Source organism: Genypterus blacodes, unplaced genomic scaffold, assembly GCF_046128005.1.
Source record: "Genypterus blacodes isolate CSIRO-AG114 ecotype Tasmania unplaced genomic scaffold, CSIRO-AGI_Gbla_v1 ptg000415l_1, whole genome shotgun sequence".
NCBI classification, from domain to species: domain Eukaryota; kingdom Metazoa; phylum Chordata; class Actinopteri; order Ophidiiformes; family Ophidiidae; genus Genypterus; species Genypterus blacodes.
Genome location: NW_027467187.1, coordinates 1080 through 20000, shown reverse-complemented (window position 1 = coordinate 20000; position 18921 = coordinate 1080). Strand labels below are relative to the sequence as shown.

At 53.4% G+C, this 18921-nt stretch overlaps 4 protein-coding genes across 5 annotated transcripts in view; 3 read left to right on the top strand and 1 right to left on the bottom strand.

Moving 5' to 3' along the window:
• Positions 1–2636, top strand: part of LOC142989394 (DENN domain-containing protein 4B-like) — a 9171-nt gene extending 6535 nt beyond the window's left edge. The window contains exons 14-20 of the mRNA XM_076138897.1: positions 114–289; positions 452–587; positions 802–1041; positions 1134–1230; positions 1318–1483; positions 1659–1717; positions 2032–2636. Of these exons, the coding sequence (XP_075995012.1) occupies positions 114–289; positions 452–587; positions 802–1041; positions 1134–1230; positions 1318–1483; positions 1659–1717; positions 2032–2177 (1020 nt within the window). The 3' untranslated portion in view covers positions 2178–2636. The remainder of the gene's footprint in view (positions 1–113; positions 290–451; positions 588–801; positions 1042–1133; positions 1231–1317; positions 1484–1658; positions 1718–2031) is intronic.
• Positions 2637–3068: 432 nt separating this feature from the next.
• LOC142989395 (zinc transporter ZIP1-like) lies at positions 3069–5621 on the bottom strand. The gene is made up of 4 exons (XM_076138898.1): positions 5438–5621; positions 4768–4990; positions 4561–4691; positions 3069–4435 (listed from the first exon to the last, which is right to left on the bottom strand). Exons 2-4 carry the CDS (start codon positions 4916–4918, stop codon positions 3740–3742), a joined length of 978 nt encoding a protein of 325 aa, XP_075995013.1. The 5' UTR covers positions 4919–4990; positions 5438–5621; the 3' UTR covers positions 3069–3739.
• A 656-nt stretch (positions 5622–6277) lies between these two features.
• LOC142989398 (cyclic AMP-responsive element-binding protein 3-like protein 4) lies at positions 6278–11328 on the top strand. Of its 2 annotated transcripts, none has more exons than XM_076138900.1 (10): positions 6278–6862; positions 8388–8540; positions 8626–8902; positions 9014–9153; positions 9239–9328; positions 9508–9614; positions 9708–9776; positions 9921–10005; positions 10232–10325; positions 10642–11328. In XM_076138900.1, exons 2-10 carry the CDS (start codon positions 8391–8393, stop codon positions 10956–10958), a joined length of 1329 nt encoding a protein of 442 aa, XP_075995015.1. In that variant the 5' UTR covers positions 6278–6862; positions 8388–8390; the 3' UTR covers positions 10959–11328. The 2 variants fall into 2 exon arrangements, with proteins under 2 accessions (XP_075995015.1, XP_075995016.1); XM_076138901.1 differs by lacking the exon at positions 6278–6862 and adding an exon at positions 6884–7058.
• A 3380-nt stretch (positions 11329–14708) lies between these two features.
• LOC142989397 (atrial natriuretic peptide receptor 1-like) lies at positions 14709–18442 on the top strand (the record flags this gene model as incomplete). Its single annotated transcript, XM_076138899.1, has 2 exons — positions 14709–15023; positions 17656–18442. A coding segment is annotated over exon 2 (766 nt), but the record flags the coding sequence as incomplete, so codon positions are not given.
• Between the last annotated feature and the right edge of the window lie 479 nt (positions 18443–18921).

Here is an 18921-nt window from a genome sequence, read left to right as displayed (position 1 = left end):
TGTCCCCTCTCTGTCCCCTCTCTCTCCCCTCTCTGTCTCCTCTCTGTCCCCTCTCTGTCCCCTCTGTCCCCTCTCTGTCCTCTCTGTCTCCTCTCTGTCCCTCTTGTCTCCAGGTGCTGATGTCCAGCTGTTCTCTGTGTCGCAGCTGTAACTCTCTGGTTTATGATGAGGAGATCATGGCCGGTTGGACCTCTGATGATTCCAACCTAAACTCCTCCTGTCCGTTTTGCTCCGCCTCCTTCGTCCCGTTCCTCAGCGCTGAGATCTGTGACCTCGGGCCGGTCAGCAGGTACAGATGTGTTCACAACAAACATCTGTCCTTCTTTAGTTTGACACAATCGGTCCCGCTGACACGTCTGTGTCACGTCTGTGTCAACTCTTCCTCTTCCTCTCCCCTCTTCCTCTCCCCTCTTCATCTCCACTCTTCCTCCTCCTCTCCCCTCTTCCTCAGTGTGGAGCGCAGCAGCTGGAATGTGGAGGATGAGGAGGAGAGTGTGGTGAGGCCCCCTGGTGGCCAGGAGCCGGTCCTGCAGCAGTGTAACGGTGTGAGTGAAGACTCCAGCTCCTCAGAGACCAGCAGCACCACGGTAACACACACACACACACCTAACATCTGTGTGTGTTAGTTTAGGAGAAGTGACAGGAAAACAATCATTGAGTAGCGGTTGAACATTTCTGCAGGTTCTGTTTGTTTGGGTCCACAAACTCAATCCAATGAAGACGATCAATAGATTCAGTTATTGATCCAGAACCAATCAGTGCTTAACTCAAGGTGAGTTTGTTTGATCTTTGCTCCCTCAGGCCTCGTCAGGGGGCGGAGCTCCCCAGGTGTCGGTGGCGTACCTGAGCCCTCTGGTCCTGAGGAAGGAGCTGGAGAGTCTGCTGGAGAACGAGGGCGAGGCGGTGCTGGCCCAGACTCAGTTCCTGGACAGTCACTCCATCATCTTCTGGAACCTGGTGTGGTACTTCCAGCGCCTGGGCCTGCCCACCAACCTGCTGCAGCTGGTCCGGGCCTCGCCGCTGCTCAGCCAGCTCTCACAGGTAAACGCCACTAAGGCCTTCAGACGCAGCACCGAGCCCAGACGGACCGCGGCGCCTTCATGTCCTCTACTGTGTGTCTCTGCCTCCCTCAGTCAGAGAGCTCGGCGGTCCGGGTCAGGCTCCTCTGGGACACCCTGACCCCCGACACCAACCACTGGCCCCCCCTCTACATCCTGTGGAGGATCCATAGTAAGACCATGAAGATCAGTCAGCCTCACTGGATGTGAAGTTCTTCCCTTCTGTTTCACTCCTGCTGTTCCTCTGTCTGTCCACCAGGCGGCGTCTCCATGAGGACGTACAGCTGGCGGCGCCACAACCACCCCTTCACCCTGTCCTTCCTGGAGGAGGTGCTGCGCTGGGTGGGCATGAACGAGGTCCACAAGGCCGTGACCCTGGTGCTGGACACGCTGGGCAAGCAGCCGGGCTCGGCCAGGACCCAGAGGTGTGTGTGTGTGTGTGTGTGTGTGTGTGTGTGTGTGTGTGTGTGTGTGTGTGTGTGTGTGTGTGTGTGTGTGTGTGTGTGTGTGTGTGTGTGTGTGTGTGTGTGTGTGTGTGTGTGTGTGTGTGTGTGTGTCAGATTCATATGTTGACCCCTGACCCCTCTTTGTGATTGACAGGAGCTTGTACAGAGAAATCCTCTTCCTCACTCTGGCAGCTATGGGCAAAGATCACGTGGGTGAGCCTCTTCCTCCTCCTCCTCCTCCTCCTCCTCCTCCTCCTCCTCCTTCACGTAGCCTTGACAGGAAGCAGTATGCTTATGTGCATTATGGGTAATGGGGTTTCAGTTTACAGCGATGTTACCATGGCAACAAGGTAACGATTAGGGATCCATTTTCTGACTTATAGGTGAGATCAGTGAGCACAGAGGTCAGCTCTCTGGGAGGGACATCTAGTGGCCAATAGAGGAACTGCATCTTAAAGCAAAATGCCAATAACAACCTGTCTGTCTGTCCGTCTCTCTCTCTCTCTCTCTCTCTCTCTCTCTCTCAGCGGCGTTCGATAAGAAGTTTAAGTTGGCGTACACTCGTCTCAGCAGCTCTCTGGGTCGTGAGGAGCTCAGGAAGAACCGAGCTCAGCCGCCGAGCCAGAAGGCGGTGGACTGCAGACGCAGCTTCCACCCGCCGCTGGAGTGCTGATTGAGCCCCGCTGTCCGTCACCCGCTTCTCTCCTCCGCCCGTCCGCTGCCCCCTAGTGGACTGTAAACGCTCCTTCCTGTCTGAAGCACCAGCAGCGCCACACTGACGGCTCCTTCTGTATTTATTCTGCCTTCTACTGCAAAGTCTCCCTGAGTTTCAGTGTAAATATGGAGCTGATCTATGCACCCCCCCTCTCCGGCCTGTAAGCTGCCCCGCCCCCGCGTCTCCAGGCAACACAGCTGCAGCTGGAGGTCTCCAGTTTGGGTCGGCGTACCTTCAGTGGGACTTGTCGGACCCAGCAGCTGAGGTTCACTGAGCTGATCCTTACAGGGGTCAAAGGTCACAGTGAGGAGCTGGAACGTTGTCGCTGAAGATGTTTTGTTAGTTGGAGTAACTTTGAGATGTGAACCTGATCTCCGCTCTGTCCCGTAGAGCCAGAAGGAACTCCATGTGTTTGGGTTTATTTTTAAAAAAGGGAATTATGTGGTAATTCATTCCAATCATGTTCCAGATTGAGACGAGCCAGCGGGGATCAGCTGCTCTGAAACAGGAAGTTGACCTTGAGCTCAGACCTGCAGCTTTAAATGCCAGCAGACGGGTCGTCCCGGTATCTGTCGCCATGACAACAGCATTTCTGTTTACATTTGACCTTTATAATCTGACCCTTTGACCTCTGAAGCATCCTCATAGTATCCTGATATATGTGAGCCGTGAGAAGGTCACCGGGTCACAGCTGCAGGTTCTGATCCGGTCCTGCCCCGGCCCTCTGAGCAAACGCGTACAAGAGAACAGGTGAGATTTGAGCTGAGAGCAGGTTGAGGGTTTGAACCTGCAGCAGTGAAGGTGAAGGTGTGTGTGTGATGAAGAACAGAGAGTTTGATTCAAAGGGAGTTTGACTTTAATGGAGTTTTATTGGTTTGTATTTAAAATAGCTGATTGTGTTTGCTGTTGTAATTTATATCACTGTGGGTTCAGTTTAAATGTTTTTATAAGAAAACTAAATAAAATGCAGAGATGAGCCTGTGTGTGTGTGTGTGTGTGTGTGTGTGTGTGTGTGTGTGTGTGTGTGTGTGTGTGTGTGTGTGTGTGTGTGTGTGTGTGTGTGTGTGTGTGTGTGTGTGTGTGTGTGTGTGTGTGTGTGTGTGTGAGAGATTCTCCTGATGGTGGCGCTGTTACTCCCATACTCTTTTAAAAACTAACTGGGGCAACTCTTCAATAGAAAAATGTGATCCTTTTGTCTTTAAATCATTATAAGTTTACAGCAAAACACCACAGATGTTCCCAACGCGTCAGTGTGTCTGTCTGTCTGTCTGTGTGTCAGTGTGTCTGTGTGTCAGTCTGGACTCAGTCACTGACGACAGAACAACAAGTTGAGATTGAACTAAAACTTTACAGGCGCTGTTTTCTGGCGCCCTCTGGTGTCAGAAAGATGAACTGCACAAACCGAATCTGCTCTTTTCCTTTGCATAAAATCTAAACATTGATTCTTCATTCTCTCTCTTTAAAGATGGATGCAGTTCAGATCACTTCACTCTGTTTGCCAGGGGGCGGCACTGCAGTGTCTATAACTTGATGAAGAGCACGCCTGTCACCATGGCGAAGCCGAGCAGCAGCATGGCGACCTTAGGGATGCGGTTCCTGCTGGACTGCAGCTCGTGGGGCAGGATCTCCATGAAGGTGATATAGATGAAGGTTCCCGCCACCAGCCCCTCCAGTGTGCAGCGGGCCAGCCGGTGCTGCGGCGACGCCTTGCTCTCCGTCAGCACCATGCCCAGACCGATGCCCAGAGGCGACATCGCGGCGAACGCCAGCAGGCACCCGGCCACGACGGAGCGCCTGAGCCGGCCCTGAGCCAGCTTGAAGGCCAGGCTGAAGGAGATGATGCTCTTGTGGATCATCAGAGCCAAGCAGATCTCCAGAACCTGCCGGCCCTCCTGCAAACCCACGGCCAAGCCCTCAAACACAGAGTGCAGAGACAGGGAGAAGACCAGGATGAAGGCCCGCAGGCCCGACTGTAAGCCCAGGTCTGCGTGGAAGTGACCGCCGTCTGAGTCCTCTGAGCCGCCGCGGTGGCGGTGCTGATGGGAGTGATGGCGCTCGCTCCTGTTGCCCGCCTGGACGCCGGAGTCCACCAACAGGGCCCGGCGCTCCTCTAAGACGGGGGACGATCGGTCCTTAAAGGTCAGAACGATCTGCTCCAGGATCAGGACCAGGAAGAACCCCATGGCCATGATGAACTCAGGAAGAGGGAAGTCGAGCTGCAACACAGAACAGGAAGATGGATGAGGACAGAACCAAAGTCCGTCTGTCTGCCACTCAGTCGGGGTTTCTGGTCTTAATTCTAGGGAACCTGGAAGTCTGTTTAATCATCAGTCAGTCTTACGGTGACTCCCAGGCTGCTGAAGGCCTCGGTGAAGCCCTGCAGGTAATCAGGCAGGAGGTCCAGCAGACAGGTGGCCAAGAAGACGCCTCCAGCAAAGCAGCTGATCAGGCTCAGCAGCCGGCGACGCAACTCTGCAACCACAGCAAGCAGCTGAGTCTGACTGAGGTCTGAGACTAACATGATGTAACGCTCCAGACCGAGGCTCACCTGGGTCTGCGCCGCACGGCCCCGCCCCTCGGATGATGCAGAGCGGGGAGAAGCCGAACAGCAGCGTGACGGACAGCAGCGCCGCCAGAGCGCCCAGCTTGATCTCCAGAGCCGGGACGCCGGCCTGGTTCTCCTGCGGCCCGGCAGCCATGAGGACCTGAGTGGAGACCTGAGCTGTGTGAGGGGGCGGAGTCTCAGTGTCCCCCCATGGAGAGCAGGAGAACTGTCAGGGAGGAAGGAGGGACAAACACCATCAGGTCCTCTGCAGAGGAAGCTACTCAGCTACTTCTCAAGCTACAAACTGCTCCTGATCACATGAAGTTCAGTCGTGGCCAAAGCTACTCGCTTCATACAGTAGTTAGCCTGAGCTAAAGTAGCTCAGTAGCTTAGCTGAAGTTACTAGATACTTTATAGACATAAACCACCAGCGGACCACAGGCGGGTCCCGAACCCAGGGTTGAGAAACCTCATGTTGACTTTGTTACATCAACGACAAGAAAAGAAAACAAAGCGAGAGAAAAGCTACGAGCTGAAAGATGATTGACAGGAGGATCACATGTGGCTGATCAGAACAACAGGCACGGGAAGTGAAGATTAAAAGTTCAACCAGAGGAAATAAAGCCTGTATGTGACTCCTCAGCGTGGGGGGGCCCGGGGGTCCCGGTCCTACCTGAGTCCGGATGGGTCCGCTCGGTCCGATCAGCGGGACGAACAGTCGGGTCAGTCGAGTCCGGGTCTACGGACTCCAGACTCCAGATGCGGGTTCTGCTGCTCGCTGGAGTTTCATGTTGTCCGGGAAAATGTGACTCAGTTCCCATCAGCTGAGACGTCACGCCCCCAGCTGCTGGGAAGTCAGACGTAAGAATGTATCACTTCCTGTCTGCCCTTCACAATAAAGGCATTTGTAGTCGCACACAGTAACGCGTCACAGCGCAGACAGACGGACGCGTTAGGATCCCGGCTGAAGCGGGATCTTCCGGATTTGAGGTAACTTGATTTATAGAGGAGGACACACACACACACACAGACACACACACACACTAAAGAGTCAAACTCTCTGCACTTTTAAGTTAAAGTCGTTGTGTTTCACACTCAGTATGAAGTTTAAATGAAGTTGAAGCTGGATTGTGGTTCTGTGGGGTTCTGATGTTCTGGGGTCACAAGTGGGTCTAACACACACGTGTTGAGTCCTTTATGTGAGCATGTGATGCTTTCAAGAGACTTCACACACCTGACTGAGACCATCATCCTTCAACTGATGAAGAAGAGTTTAGTTTTATTGGATGGAAACGTTTCTGTAGAAAAGAGCTGAAATGTAAGAAAACAGTATAATGAGACCTCACACACACACACACACACACACACACACACACACACACACACACACACACACACACACAAGACCTCCAAGACCCCAAAGACCTGGGAGTCCAAGGAGGACAGGATCATCATCATCATCATGATGCAAGACACAAAAGAACTCAAGCACAGAAGCTGTAAAATGAAAAGGTGCTGACGCGGGCGTGACTGCAGGTCAAAGGTCAGAAGCTTCCAAGAGTCTTTATCTTCACAGAGATCATAAAGGGTTAAGTCTCAGCAGGTTTGTCACATGAGGTAAAACAAAGTCTGAGGACGCAAGGTCGCATCTTCACCAGGTGAGAAGAGGAGGAAGAGGGGGGAACTCCTCCTCCTCCTCTGTCTGCATGTCAGTTCCTCATCTGGACCTGATGGTGGCGCTGCAGCAACAACACTTGACAGAGGTATGAACTCTCATGTTGGATAATGATGTTAGATGTTTAGATCAGTCAAACGTGCTTCTGCATCTCCACCTTCCACCAGCAGGCGGCGCCTTCAACAAACACCACCAAAGAAGAAGCAGCAGCCGGAAGTATCCGCGGACAGACGGAACCTCCAGCTGGAGTTTAGTTTGGTGGAGTCGGGAAACACAGCAGCGCATTTGTGTGTGTGTGCGGGATGAGGAGGAAGAGGAAGGAGTGAAGAAGAAGAAGAGGAAGAGTTTGGTTTCCCTGAACAATCTGAGCTCAGCCGCATCATCAGCTGTTTGAAGAGGATCCGGGTCCTCCAGGATCTCACGGTGTGTGTGTGTGTGTGTGTGTGTGTGTGTGTGTGTGTGTGTGTGTGTGTGTGTGTGTGTGTGTGTGTGTGTGTGTGTGTGTGTGTGTGTGTGTGTGTGTGTGTGTGTGTGGTTTAATCACGCATATAGGCGTTCACGTGAACATCGTCCACTGGTTCTCAACTCTTCAGTTTCCTGCTCAGCTAAAGAGACAAAGGTGAAAAGAGAGAAGCAGGAGAAACGTGTTTAACAGCAGGATCAGGTGTGTGTGTGTGTGTGTGTGTGTGTGTGTGTGTGTGTGTGTGTGTGTGTGTGTGTGTGTGTGTGTGTGTGTGTGTGTGTGTGTGTGTGTGTGTGTGTGTGTGTGTGTGTTCCAGGATGTTGACATCCTGCTCTCTGAGCTCTGCGTCACTCACTCTCACTCTCTCCCTGTCTCACTCTCTCTCTCACACTCTGTCTCTCTCTCCCTGTCTCACTCTCTCCCTGTCTCAGTCTCTCTCTCACACTGTCTCTCTCTCCCTGTCTCACTCTCTCTGTTTCTCACTCTCTCTCTCTCACACTCACACTCTCACTCTCTCTCTGTCTCTCTCTCCCTGTCTCACTCTCTTCCATTCTGCTGTTTGCCTCCTTCCGTCCGGTGTTTCCTGGTATGCAGGGCTTGATTGATAAGTTACGAGCTGTGCAGTGAAATCATTCCAGTGCTGAATTAAGCTCACAACTTATCAATCAACCCTCATCCAAACTTTCAGTGCTAACAATCTGAGGTTGGTTGGTTTTTGTTTTGCAGCGTTAAAGGTCAGAGATAATTATTGATCTGATCTCATTATGTTTGTTTGAGGGGTTGATTGATAAGTTGTGAGCCTGATGAAATGAAAGTGAGCAGGTGGGCAATATTTTATTTATTTATTATTATTTATTTATATGTAACGGTTGATTGATAAATCCTGAGCTTAGCCTAAAAAGGATCTAACTTCCGGCTCACAACCTTTCAATCGACCCTCATACACGCCTCTGTCATGGATCCAAATGTCACTCAGTTCTAGAGATGATCAGTGTACAGTGTGGTTGTGTATGAAGGGTTGATGATGAGTCGTGACCCCTGACCCATAATGCACTGAGGTGTGAGTGCCACACCGGGCTCACAACTTATCAGTCGACCCTCAGGCAGACTCAGGTTAAGAATCAGAGCAGGTGAGTTTGCTTTGAGTCAAAATAGCTTGTGAAGCTAAATGTCAATCCGTTCAGCTCAAGTGGTTTTGTATAAAGAGTTGATTGATAAGTTTTGAGCTTTTCCCATAATGCATTGTGGCACTTTGTGGTTTAACACACAAGTCAAAGACAAGGCTCATGAGTTATCAATCAACCCTTGTACATGCACGGTTAAAGATGAGTTTGTTTTGCTTTGAGTGTAAAGAGGTTCAGATGATGGTTGTGAGTGAGGGGTTGACTGATAAGTTTCGAGCCTGACACATCAAGTCAACGCTGGGCCTTTGAACTTTGACCTTAACCTTTGTGATTGCTCGCTGTGTGTTGCCATGTGAACCAGGTGATGGATGCAGAGGGCGGTGAGCTTTTCCTCAGCGGTGGCGAGGCGACAGACAGCTGGGGTCTGGACGCTGCGTTCTCCTGCTCCCAGTCTGAGCTGGTCTTTGATGGATCAGAGAGACCCCTGAGGGACTGGGTGGGAAACCCCCAATGTGTAAGTCTGCCATGTGTGCCCTTTGACCTTTTAATGTGGAGCGAGCCTGCAGTGGTGACATCATCCATCCTGTCTTCTGTCTCAGACTCTGAGTGACAGCGAGTCGGAGGACGTCCTCCACGCCGTCGACCCAAACGAGGTTTTCCCCAACGGGCCGCCGGCCGACTCCTCGTCTGAGAGCGACAGTGGCATCTCAGAGGATCCTGTTGTTGAGTGTCCCGTCTCCACGGTGAGCGCTGTGACCACAGCGACCGGCCGGCCGGCCCCGCCCACTGTGTACCAGGTGGTTTATGACATCAGCAGCCTGGGAAACGTCAAGACGGAACCTGGACAGAGTGTGGACCTGATCTCTATAGAGCTGGGTGTGTGTGTGTGTGTGTGTGTGTGTGTGTGTGTGTGTGTCTGTGTCTCCTCCCAGGTGCACATGTAAACATAAAGGTGTGTGTGTGTGTGTGTCTCCTCTTCCTGTGCAGATGATTGGAGCTCTCAGGTTTTGTTCTCTGACTCGTGTGTGGTGAACGAGTTGCCCCTGGTTTCCCGTCTGGAGGGCAGTTTGGCCATCTGCAGGCCGGCTGAGCCGACCTTTGACCTGCCCAGCCTCCACGGTGACTCGGTGAGAACCGGAAGCTCCGTCACTGAGGAGAGCTGGAGGCTGAGTGGAGCTCACTCCTCTGCTTCTTCTTCTTCTTCTTCTGCAGCTTTACCCCGAGCTCCAGCTGACTGAGGAAGAGCAGAAGCTGCTCACACAGGAAGGAGTCTCTCTGCCCAACAGTCTCCCTCTCACCAAGGTGACCTGTGTGTGTGTGTGTGTGTGTGTGTGTGTGTGTGTGTGTGTGTGTGTGTGTGTGTGTGTGTGTGTGTGTGTGTGTGTGTGTGTGTGTGTGTGTGTGTGTGTGTGTGTGTGTGTGTGTGTGTGTGTGTGTGTGTGTGTGTGTGTGTCTAACATCACAGCTGATTTGACTTCCAGGCTGAAGAACGGGTCCTGAAGAGAGTGAGGAGGAAGATCCGCAACAAGCAGTCGGCTCAGGACAGCAGGAGGAGGAGGAAGGAGTACATAGACGGGCTGGAGAACAGGTAGGCCTACTTCCTGCCTGACTGACTGACACACTGACAGGAAGGACGCTGACATGGACTGACTGTGTGTGTGTGTGTGTGTGTGTGTGACAGGGCAGCGTCTTGTTCAGCACAGAATAAAGAGCTTCAGAGGACGGTGGAGCATCTGGAGAAGCACAACATGTAAGAGCACTACAAGGTCACACAGGGGTCACACAGAGAGGTCACACACAGGGGTCACACACAGGTCACAGGGGTCACACAGACTTGTTAGCAGATCAACATGTGATGGACAGGATGTGACTGACCTGATGGTTGTTGGTTCAGATCCCTGCTGACTCAGCTGAGGAAACTCCAGACTCTGATCAAACAGACGGCCAGCAAGGGAGCCCAGACCAGCACCTGCTTACTGGTGTGTGTGTGTGTGTGTGTGTGTGTGTGTGTGTGTGTGTGTGTGTGTGTGTGTGTGTGTGTGTGTGTGTGTGTGTGTGTGTGTGTGTGTGTGTGTGTGTGTGTGTGTGTGTGTCTCTCTATCTCTCGCTCTGACCCTCTCTCGTGTGTGTGTGTGTGTGTGTGTGTGTGTGTCTCTCTCTATCTCTCGCTCTGACCCTCTCTCGTGTGTGTGTGTGTGTCCTCAGATCATCCTGGTCTCTCTGGCTCTGATCCTGATCCCCACCTTGAGTCCGTTCAGTAGGAGCTGGTCTGCAGAGGAGGACTACAGGCCCACAGGAGGTCAGTGAGCAGCTGGTGATCAGGTTCAGGCGTGGAAACAAGAACAGCTGTTTGTTTAAATGTTTGTGTTGATTTAGTTTCTGCTCCCCTTCTCTAACTGATTGAACTTTATTTTAGAACTTTTCCTTGATTTTCAAATTGTCAGATTTTCAAAAATCTTCTCCATGTTGTGAAGCTTAAAGTCATCAGTCTACATTTCAGTCAAACAGCTGTTCATTATTATTATTATTAAACAAAATGATGTCATTAAAAACAATAGAAATGTTTCTGTTCCACTTTATTGAACCTTTTATTTTGAAACTCATTTGTCTTCCAGTGATCTCCAGAAACATCCTGACAGACTCCGCCCCCTCCGTCCCCACGCCAGACGAGGCCGACGTCCAAACCCCCCCGCCGGCCCCGCCCTCTGATCCCGACCCATCGGGGCCTCTGGACGGGGGCGGCGGCATCCAGCGGCCGATAGAAGTCCCTGAAGCCGCAGCCCCAGAGGGCGGGGCCAAAGACGGGAGCCAATCGGGGAATAGCTCCAGCGTTGTCGCCGGGCAGAGTGAGCCGCAGCCCCCGAGCCTGAGGTCGGCAGGAGGTAAAGGAAGTTCGGATCCCGGCAAACCGGCTCACGCTGACGAGATGTAGCCTGTTAGCACGTTAGCATAGCGAGGCGGCTTTCTTTGCTCTCAGTCCCTCGGTAGCTGCATTTAATGTTGGCGTGTCGCCGTGACGCTGTCGCCTGTGGACCTGGCCTGCTTGCTCAAGGGCACCGTGTCAGGAAACGATCATGGCCGTGAAGAGAAAAGAAGCTGAGAGTCGAACCAAAGGACTCAGATCCAGACTGGCTGAAGGATCCAGCACCCTGGGACACGTGAGGCCCGGGGACCCGAGCCCGACCCGAGCCCGGCTCAGACCCCGGCTGACCCCTCTGTTCTGGAAGCCACAGGTGGTTTTGGTTTCCGGTGTTTTTGTTTCTGTGACGCTGCAGCTTCACTTTGTTTATTTATTAAAGTGATCAATCGATCTGAAGGTTGGATTGATTTCTTTCCCCTGAACTCGACCTGCAGGCGTCTGGAGGAAAACCTGGAGCACGGACTGATCTGAGTCCTGCTCCAGGCTCCTCCAGGCGAGTCCTGGTCTGTGGGCCCGGATTCAAAGCTGAATTAGTTTAGTAACATCTGAATTCAAATGAGTTTCAATGTCCAGGCCCCTGCAGGTCCAGGCCCCTGCAGGTCCCTCAGTGAGTCTGCAGGTCCATGTCCCTCAGTGAGTCTGCAGGTCCAGGCCCCTGCAGGTCCCTCAGTGAGTCTGCAGGTCCAGGTCCCTGCAGGTCCCTCAGTGACTCTGCAGGTCCCTCAGTGAGTCTGCAGGTCCAGGTCCCTGCAGGTCCCTGAGTGACTCTGCAGGTCCAGGTCCCTGCAGGTCCCTCAGTGACTCTGCAGGTCCAGGTCCCTCAGTGACTCTGCAGGTCCAGGCCCCTGCAGGTCCCTCAGTGACTCTGCAGGTCCAGAGGGAGACCAGAGCATCATTCTATTCTATACTTTATAATCTTCATAATAAATCAAATGTATTAAACAATTCTAACTCTTATAAAGCATCCAAGGTTCCAAAGTCAAAGTGCTGAGAAGTTTACAGATAAATAAAAGAAAATAAGAGGAAAGTATCAAACTAAAGTTCAAACCCTAGAAAGATTTAAAGAAAGATTCTACAAACAGGACTAAACTATCAGAAGGAAGAAGAAGAAGAAGAAGTAACCAGCAGCTCCTGTAGGGGGCAGTGAGGCTCTGAAGGCTTCACTCACTCACAGCCTCAAAGGCTCCAGAGCAAAGAGGATTCAGTACCTTCTTCTTCTCCTTGTCTTCCTCCTCTTCCTCCTCTTCTTCCTCCTCCTCCTCTGTTGTTCCTTTGTCCTCTTCTTGTTATGTCTTTAATTTTAATGTCTGCTAACATGTCTGACTTATTTACACTTGAATGCCATCATCTTCAGCTCAGAGAGCCTGGTGGACCTGCTCAGACCTGCTGTGCTCCCTCACACATGAATAAATAAACAATCAGCCTGAGTGAAGCATCAGGACAGGAAATGAAGAACAAGGAGCCCTGCAGACGCCTCACACGCTCATCTCTACCCAGAGCTCCTTCAAACAAACGGACACAACTAACCCATCAGAGCTCATCACAGACCCTCAGAGATCCTCAGAGACCTTCTAAGGCCTTTAGAGACCTTGAAAGATCCTCAGAGGCCTCCACAGATGGTGGTTCGCTTCTGAATAGTTGTGATGTATGTGAAGGTCCTCAGTCATTCAGGTTCTTGTGAAAGTAAATGTGAGGCATCTGGACCTGCTAGTAAATACTTGAAGATGTTTCACTTCTCATCCTAAACTGAAGAAGCTCTTTGGATCAGAGGTGAAACATCTTGCAGGTCCAGCTGCTTCAGATGGATCTGATCCTGGAACTCCAGAGAGCCTGGGGAGGAGGAGCTCTGAGCTCCATCAGCTGGTGAGTCCTGCTGAGGGGAAACACCTCCACCTCCATCCAGGCCTCCTCAGCTGTGTGTCACAAAGCTACTTCCTGTCAGGTCAGTTTATCTTCAACAAGCCACTTTGACACATCAGTGACCACAGGTGGCCACCAGAGGGCGCTGCTTCATCACCCAGAGGTCCTGAGTGCTGAGTCTCTGTCTGTCGGTCTGTCGGTCAGTCGGTCAGTCGTTCTGTCTGTCTTGTTCAGATCAGTTGTGATGTTTTGATCCCCAGACAGGAAGCAGAGCGGCGTCTCCAGCTGTCTGATGCTTTATTCAGGCTCTGTTTCCTCTCGTGGCCTCGCAGCACCACGTTCCCACTCAGTTTGCATGTTTTGCTCTCTGCCGCTTCATTTCTCTTAGAGAGACAGAAGCCTGAGATGTTCAAGCCTCTGATGATTGGTAAATTATGAGCCTGGGGGTGCTGCTCACTAAATGGCAGCTCCTGACCTTTGACCCTGGCAGAGAACATTAAGCTCCTCCTCCTTTAATGATGGTGACTCAGTGAACCGGCTGACTCTCATTAGCGTCATTTAGCATGTTAGCGCTCTTACATGATTTTTCTTCACAGCTTCCCAATGAGACGACGCCAGAGAGCAAACCTGCAGCCTGCTCTCACTCAGGTCCTCATCTGTGGAACCGTTTGTTTTCTTGTTTTGCTAGCTAAAGTAAAGCTTTGCTGCTGTGTTTGTGTCGCTCTGGTGCGACTCGGATGACTCAGCAGTTTGTGTTGTGCTGAGTCAGGCTGACTAAGCGGCGTCCTTCAGGACAGGAAGTGGAGCGGCGTCCTCAGGAACACGAGCCTCCTCTGTAGGTTAGCTAACGTTACAGCTAACAACATGGAACGAATAGAAAGGAAGCTGCAGCTCTGTTTACCGCTCTGCCTCTGGGGGAGAGGAGCTGGATGCTCTACAGAGCTCCTCCACCAGGGGGCAGCAGGGAGGGACTTACTCTGGGGAAGGAGAATAGCTACCTTCCGTCCTATCCTTCTGGACCGTCTACATGTCGGTCTTCATTTCATCTCTTTTGTTTTTGTGTTTATAGCATTTTTGTCATCCCTTAGTTAGTAACCATGGTTACAGTAAATGGCTGGTGAGACTCCATGCTGAAGCCAGGAGGAAGAGGTCAGACTCCATTATGGGACAGAGCAGGAAGTGGTGAGTGTTTGGACCCTAACAGCAGATAGGGGGGGGGGGGGGGTATGGCTCTGCTGCATCCACTCAGCATCAGGACACACACACACACACACACACACACACACACACACACACACACACACACACACACACACACACACACACGCCTGAACACTGGACTGATTTCATACTGATGCATAAACATGGACACCATGATGTCATTGAGCTGTCAGCAGGACCATCATGGTCCCTCCTGTTGTCTCTCCTGTTGTCCCTCCTGTTGTCCCTCCTGTTGTCTCTCCTGTTGTCTCTCCTGTTGTCCCTCCTGTTGTCCCTCCTGTTGTCTCTCCTGTTGTCTCTCCTGTTGTCTCTCCTCTTGTTTTTGTGTTCAGTCATGTATCTGTATTGATCGGTTCAATGCCCTTAAAGGGGGCGTGTGTGTGTGTGTGTGTGCAGACACAGTAAATAACATTACACTCTTCTCCTTCTTCTTTCCCTCCTCTCACTCTTTTCTTTTCCTGCTTCCCCTCCATCTATCCTGTCTCCTTCCTCTCCTCCGCCCCTCTCCCTCTGTCCTCTCTCCTCCCCTCTCTCTCTCTCTCCCCCTCTCTCTCCTTCTGCCCTCTCTCTTCCCCTCTCTCTCTCTCTCCCTCTGCCCTCTCTCCCCCCCCCCCCCCTCTCTCCTCCTCCTCCTCCTCCTCCTCCTCCCCCCCCCCCTCTCTCTCCTCCCCCTCTCTCTCTCAGTCCGGTCTTCCCCTCCATGTGGCTCAGACCTCAGCAGCGGCTCTGTGGCACAGTTCAGCCTCCATACTCACCTGGCTGCTTCATGCTGCTCTGGTTCTTCTGGACTCTTTGGATCTGAATGGAGGTCCAGACCTCTTTGCTCTCTCTTTACCGTTTAAACCTCCAATGTTTGCACTTTCTAAATGACACAGATCAGTGTTTCCTCTCCTTTGGACACCGTGGACACTTTGACTTTGTGATTTTGCCTTGAGGAACATCTGGACCTGCTCCGGCTCTGGATCCTGGACTTTCACAGCAAACCACCGGTTTAAAGTTTGTATTTCCTCTGCTTCTGCGGTTGTTTGTTGTCTTCGCTCTTCTCTCCCGTGAGCTGCCTCCTGTCCCCTCTGATCGATGGACTTTCACCTGCAGGCCGCGGCTCTTTATTGTGTCATTTAACCCGCTCTGGACCGCGGCGCCGTTAGACCGGGCCGTCACTCACACACACCGGGCCGTCACTCACACACACCGGGCCGGAGGGACGGACGGACTTCACCTGCTGCCAACACGCAAAGTTACATTTTGTGATTTAAGACCAGCTTTGTAAACATGGACCCGTGTTTAGACATTTATAAAGTCTACCTTGAGTCCTAACACTCAGGTTCCGGGTCTTTCCGGTCTTTATTTCGCTCGATCGCGTGTTTCTGGGCGTTTTCGACTTCCAGAGGAGCGGAGGGATCTGCGCGCGCCAGCCGGCGGACAGGCAGCACGCGCCGGGCTGCACCGGCGGATATGGCCGCTTAGCTACACACACACACACACACACACACACACACACACACAGCGGGGTGAGTGTGAGATTCAGGTGGAAGAGGACACCGCACACAGGGTACAGAGGTACAGAGCATGAGGGCTTGATCGATGTATTGATTGATATTTGAGAGGTTAATTGACGCGCGGAGCCCCGAGGGACGCAGCGCGTGCGCAGGTCGCTGCTGTATGGGGGGCAGTTAGAGCCACGAGTCCTCCTGGGGCTGCGACCTATGAGGGACCTTCACTGTGTGAGCGCAGGGTTAGATGGGCTCACTCAGTGTGAGTGTTAGTGTTAATAATATGATGATAAAGTTGTTAGCAGTTAGCCAAAGCTGTAGTAGCAGCTAAAGTGGACAGAGATGAAGGAGGAGGAGGAGGAGGAAACTTCCCTCACACAGAAATGGATGTGGTCAAATTTAGATTCACAAACGCTGAAATATAAAGAATGCAGACTGAGGGGTCAGAAGGTTTCAGGGCCGAGCACAGAGGGGCTCAGGCTGTGGATCTGCTGGGGGGTCCTTCATGTAGACGGGCTCAGACATGGAGGCCATGTATGAGTCAGTCAGCCTGTCAGTCAGTCAGCCTGTCAGTCAGTCAGTGTGGAGCTGCAGGCTTCATGTGACCTCACTCACTCAGACTGAACTCTGAGTTTTATTCTGTGTTAGCAAATCATTTAGCAGAAAGGAAAGAAGCAAACCTCCCCCAGACACTGGCATGTGTCTCTCCTCTGCCTCCTCTCCTCTCCTGTCCTCTCCTCTCCACTCTGCCTCCTCTCCTCTCCTGTCCTGTCCTCTCCTCTCCTCTCCTCTCCTTTCCTCTCCTCTCCTCTCCTCTCCTCTCCTCTCCTCTCCTCTCCTCTCCTCTTCACTCTGCCTCCTCTCCTCTCCACTCTGCCTCCTCTCCTCTCCTCTCCTCTCCTCTCCTCTCCTCTCCTCTCCTCTCCTCTCCTCTCCTCTCTACTCTGCCTCCTCTTCTCTCCTCTCCTCTCCTCTCCTCTCCTCTCCTCTCCTCTCCTCTCCTCTCCTCTCCTCTCCACTCTGCCTCCTCTCCTCTCCTCTCCTCTCCACTCTGCCTCCTCTCCTCTCCACTCTGCCTCCTCTCCTCTCCTCTCCTCTCCTCTCCTCTCCTCTCCTCTCTCCTCTCCTCTCCTCTCCTCTCCTCTCCTCTCCACTCTGCCTCCTCTCCTCTCCACTCTGCCTCCTCTCCTCTCCACTCTGCCTCCTCTCCTCTCCTCTCCTCTCCTCTCCTCTCCTCTCCTCTCCTCTCTGCCTCCTCTCCTCTCCTCTCTGCCTCCTCTCCACTCTGCCTCCTCTCCTCTCCTCTCCACTCTGCCTCCTCTCCTCTCCACTCTGCCTCCTCTCCTCTCCACTCTTCTCTCCTCTCCTCTCCACTCTGCCTCCTCTCCTCTCCTCTCCTCTCCTCTCCTCTCCTCTCCTCTCCTCTCCTCTCCTCTCCTCTCCTCTCCTCTCCACTCTGCCTCCTCTCCTCTCCTCTCCTCTCCTCTCCTCTCCTCTCCTCTCCTCTCCTCTCCTCTCCTCTCTGCCTCCTCTCCTCTCCTCTCCTCTCCTCTCCTCTCCTCTCCTCTCCTCTCCACTCTGCCTCCTCTCCTCTCCTCTCCTCTCCTCTCCTCTCCTCTCCTCTCCTCTCCACTCTGCCTCCTCTCCTCTCCACTCTGCCTCCTCTCCTCTCCTGTCCTCTCCTCTCCTCTCCTCTCCTCTCCACTCTGCCTCCTCTCCTCTCCTCTCCTCTCCTCTCCTCTCCTCTCCTCTCCTCTCCACTCTGCCTCCTCTCCTCTCCACTCTGCCTCCTCTCCTCTCCTCTCCTCTCCCAGATGTTTACCTAGCAGAGTGAAGTCTCCCTCTCTGTCTGCAGCTTTAGGGAGTTTTTCTCCCACGCCTCAGCCGAGCCTCAGCCGAGCCTCAGCCGAGCCTCAGCCTCTCAGAGTTGTGACCTGGCAGTCCAGAGAAACCCGAGCCTGCTCTGCCTTATCGGGACAGAATGTAGGTCTGAGCCAAGCAGAGGTTTGGTCCGAGTGTTTGCCTGCTGTGGAGCCTGGCGGGGCGGCTCAGGGGTTAAATGTCTGGCAGCAGGACATGACCTCATTGATGTTCCATGCTTTGTTGACGATGCTGAAGCTCTCCTCTCTTCACAGAGATCAATCCTTCAGAGGAGGATGGCCTGTTGGAAGAGGGGCGCCGTGATCCTGCTGGTTCTGGTGGGATTGACGGACCTGCGGCCGGCAGACGGGCGAAACTCTCGGCACCGCGGCTCCGGACGCCAGCCCGGAGATCGCCGCCGCCACCGGCGCCGCGAGCTCCAGAACATCATGCTGGCTGTCATCTTACCGGAGAGCAGCACACGTTACCCCTGGGCGTGGCCTCGCATCGGCCCCGCCTTGGACCGAGCGCTCAAGAGGGTCAACGACGACCCCGCTCTGCTGCCGGACCATCACCTCGCCTACGTCTTCAAGAACAGCGAGAACCAGGAGGGGATCTGCTCAGAGTCGGTGGCTCCTCTGATGGCCGTGGACCTGAAGCTGTACTACGACCTGTGGGCCTTCATCGGGCCGGGCTGCTGCTACACCGCCTCCCCCGTGGGTCTCTTCGCCACGCACTGGGACATCCCCATGGTGACGGCGGGCGCCCCGGCCGTGGCCTTTGTCGGCGGCGTTTACCCGTCCATCACCAACGTCGGCCCCACCCACAAGAAACTGGGGAAGTTCGCCCTGCGGATCTGCGAGCACTTTGGGTGGCGGGAACACGTGATGATCGTCTTCACCGACAAGAAGGAGGACGACCGACCGTGCTACTTCGCCTCAGAGGGTCTCTACGAGGGCCTGAAGACCATCAACATCTCCATCCAGGAGCGCGTCTTTCAGGACCACAAGCCGCCAATCAACTACTCTCTCATCCTCGACAGCATCCAGAACGGAGGCAGAGGTGAGTGGACCACCTGCTGTCAGACAGGGGGACAGACAGGGGGACAGACAGGGGGACAGACGGGGGACAGACAGGGGGACAGACGGGGGACAGACAGGGGGACAGATGGGGGACAGACAGGGGGACAGATGGGGGACAGACAGGGGGACAGATGGGGGACAGACAGGGGGACAGACGGGGGACAGACAGGGGGACAGACGGGGGACAGACATCACATTACGGTCATTAAGCAGACGCTTTTATCCAAAGGGACTCACATTACATTACCACCCATTACAGAGGGGGGAGCAGTTGGGGGTTCGGTGCCTTGCTCAGGGGCACCTCGGCAGGGACTAGAACCGGCGACCTTCTGGTTCCCAAGCGGAGGCTCTACTGACTGAGCTACCTGCCTCAGTACAGACAGGGGGAGCAGGGGACAGACAGAGGACAGACAGGGGGACAGACGGAGGACAGACAGGGGGAGCAGGGGACAGACAGAG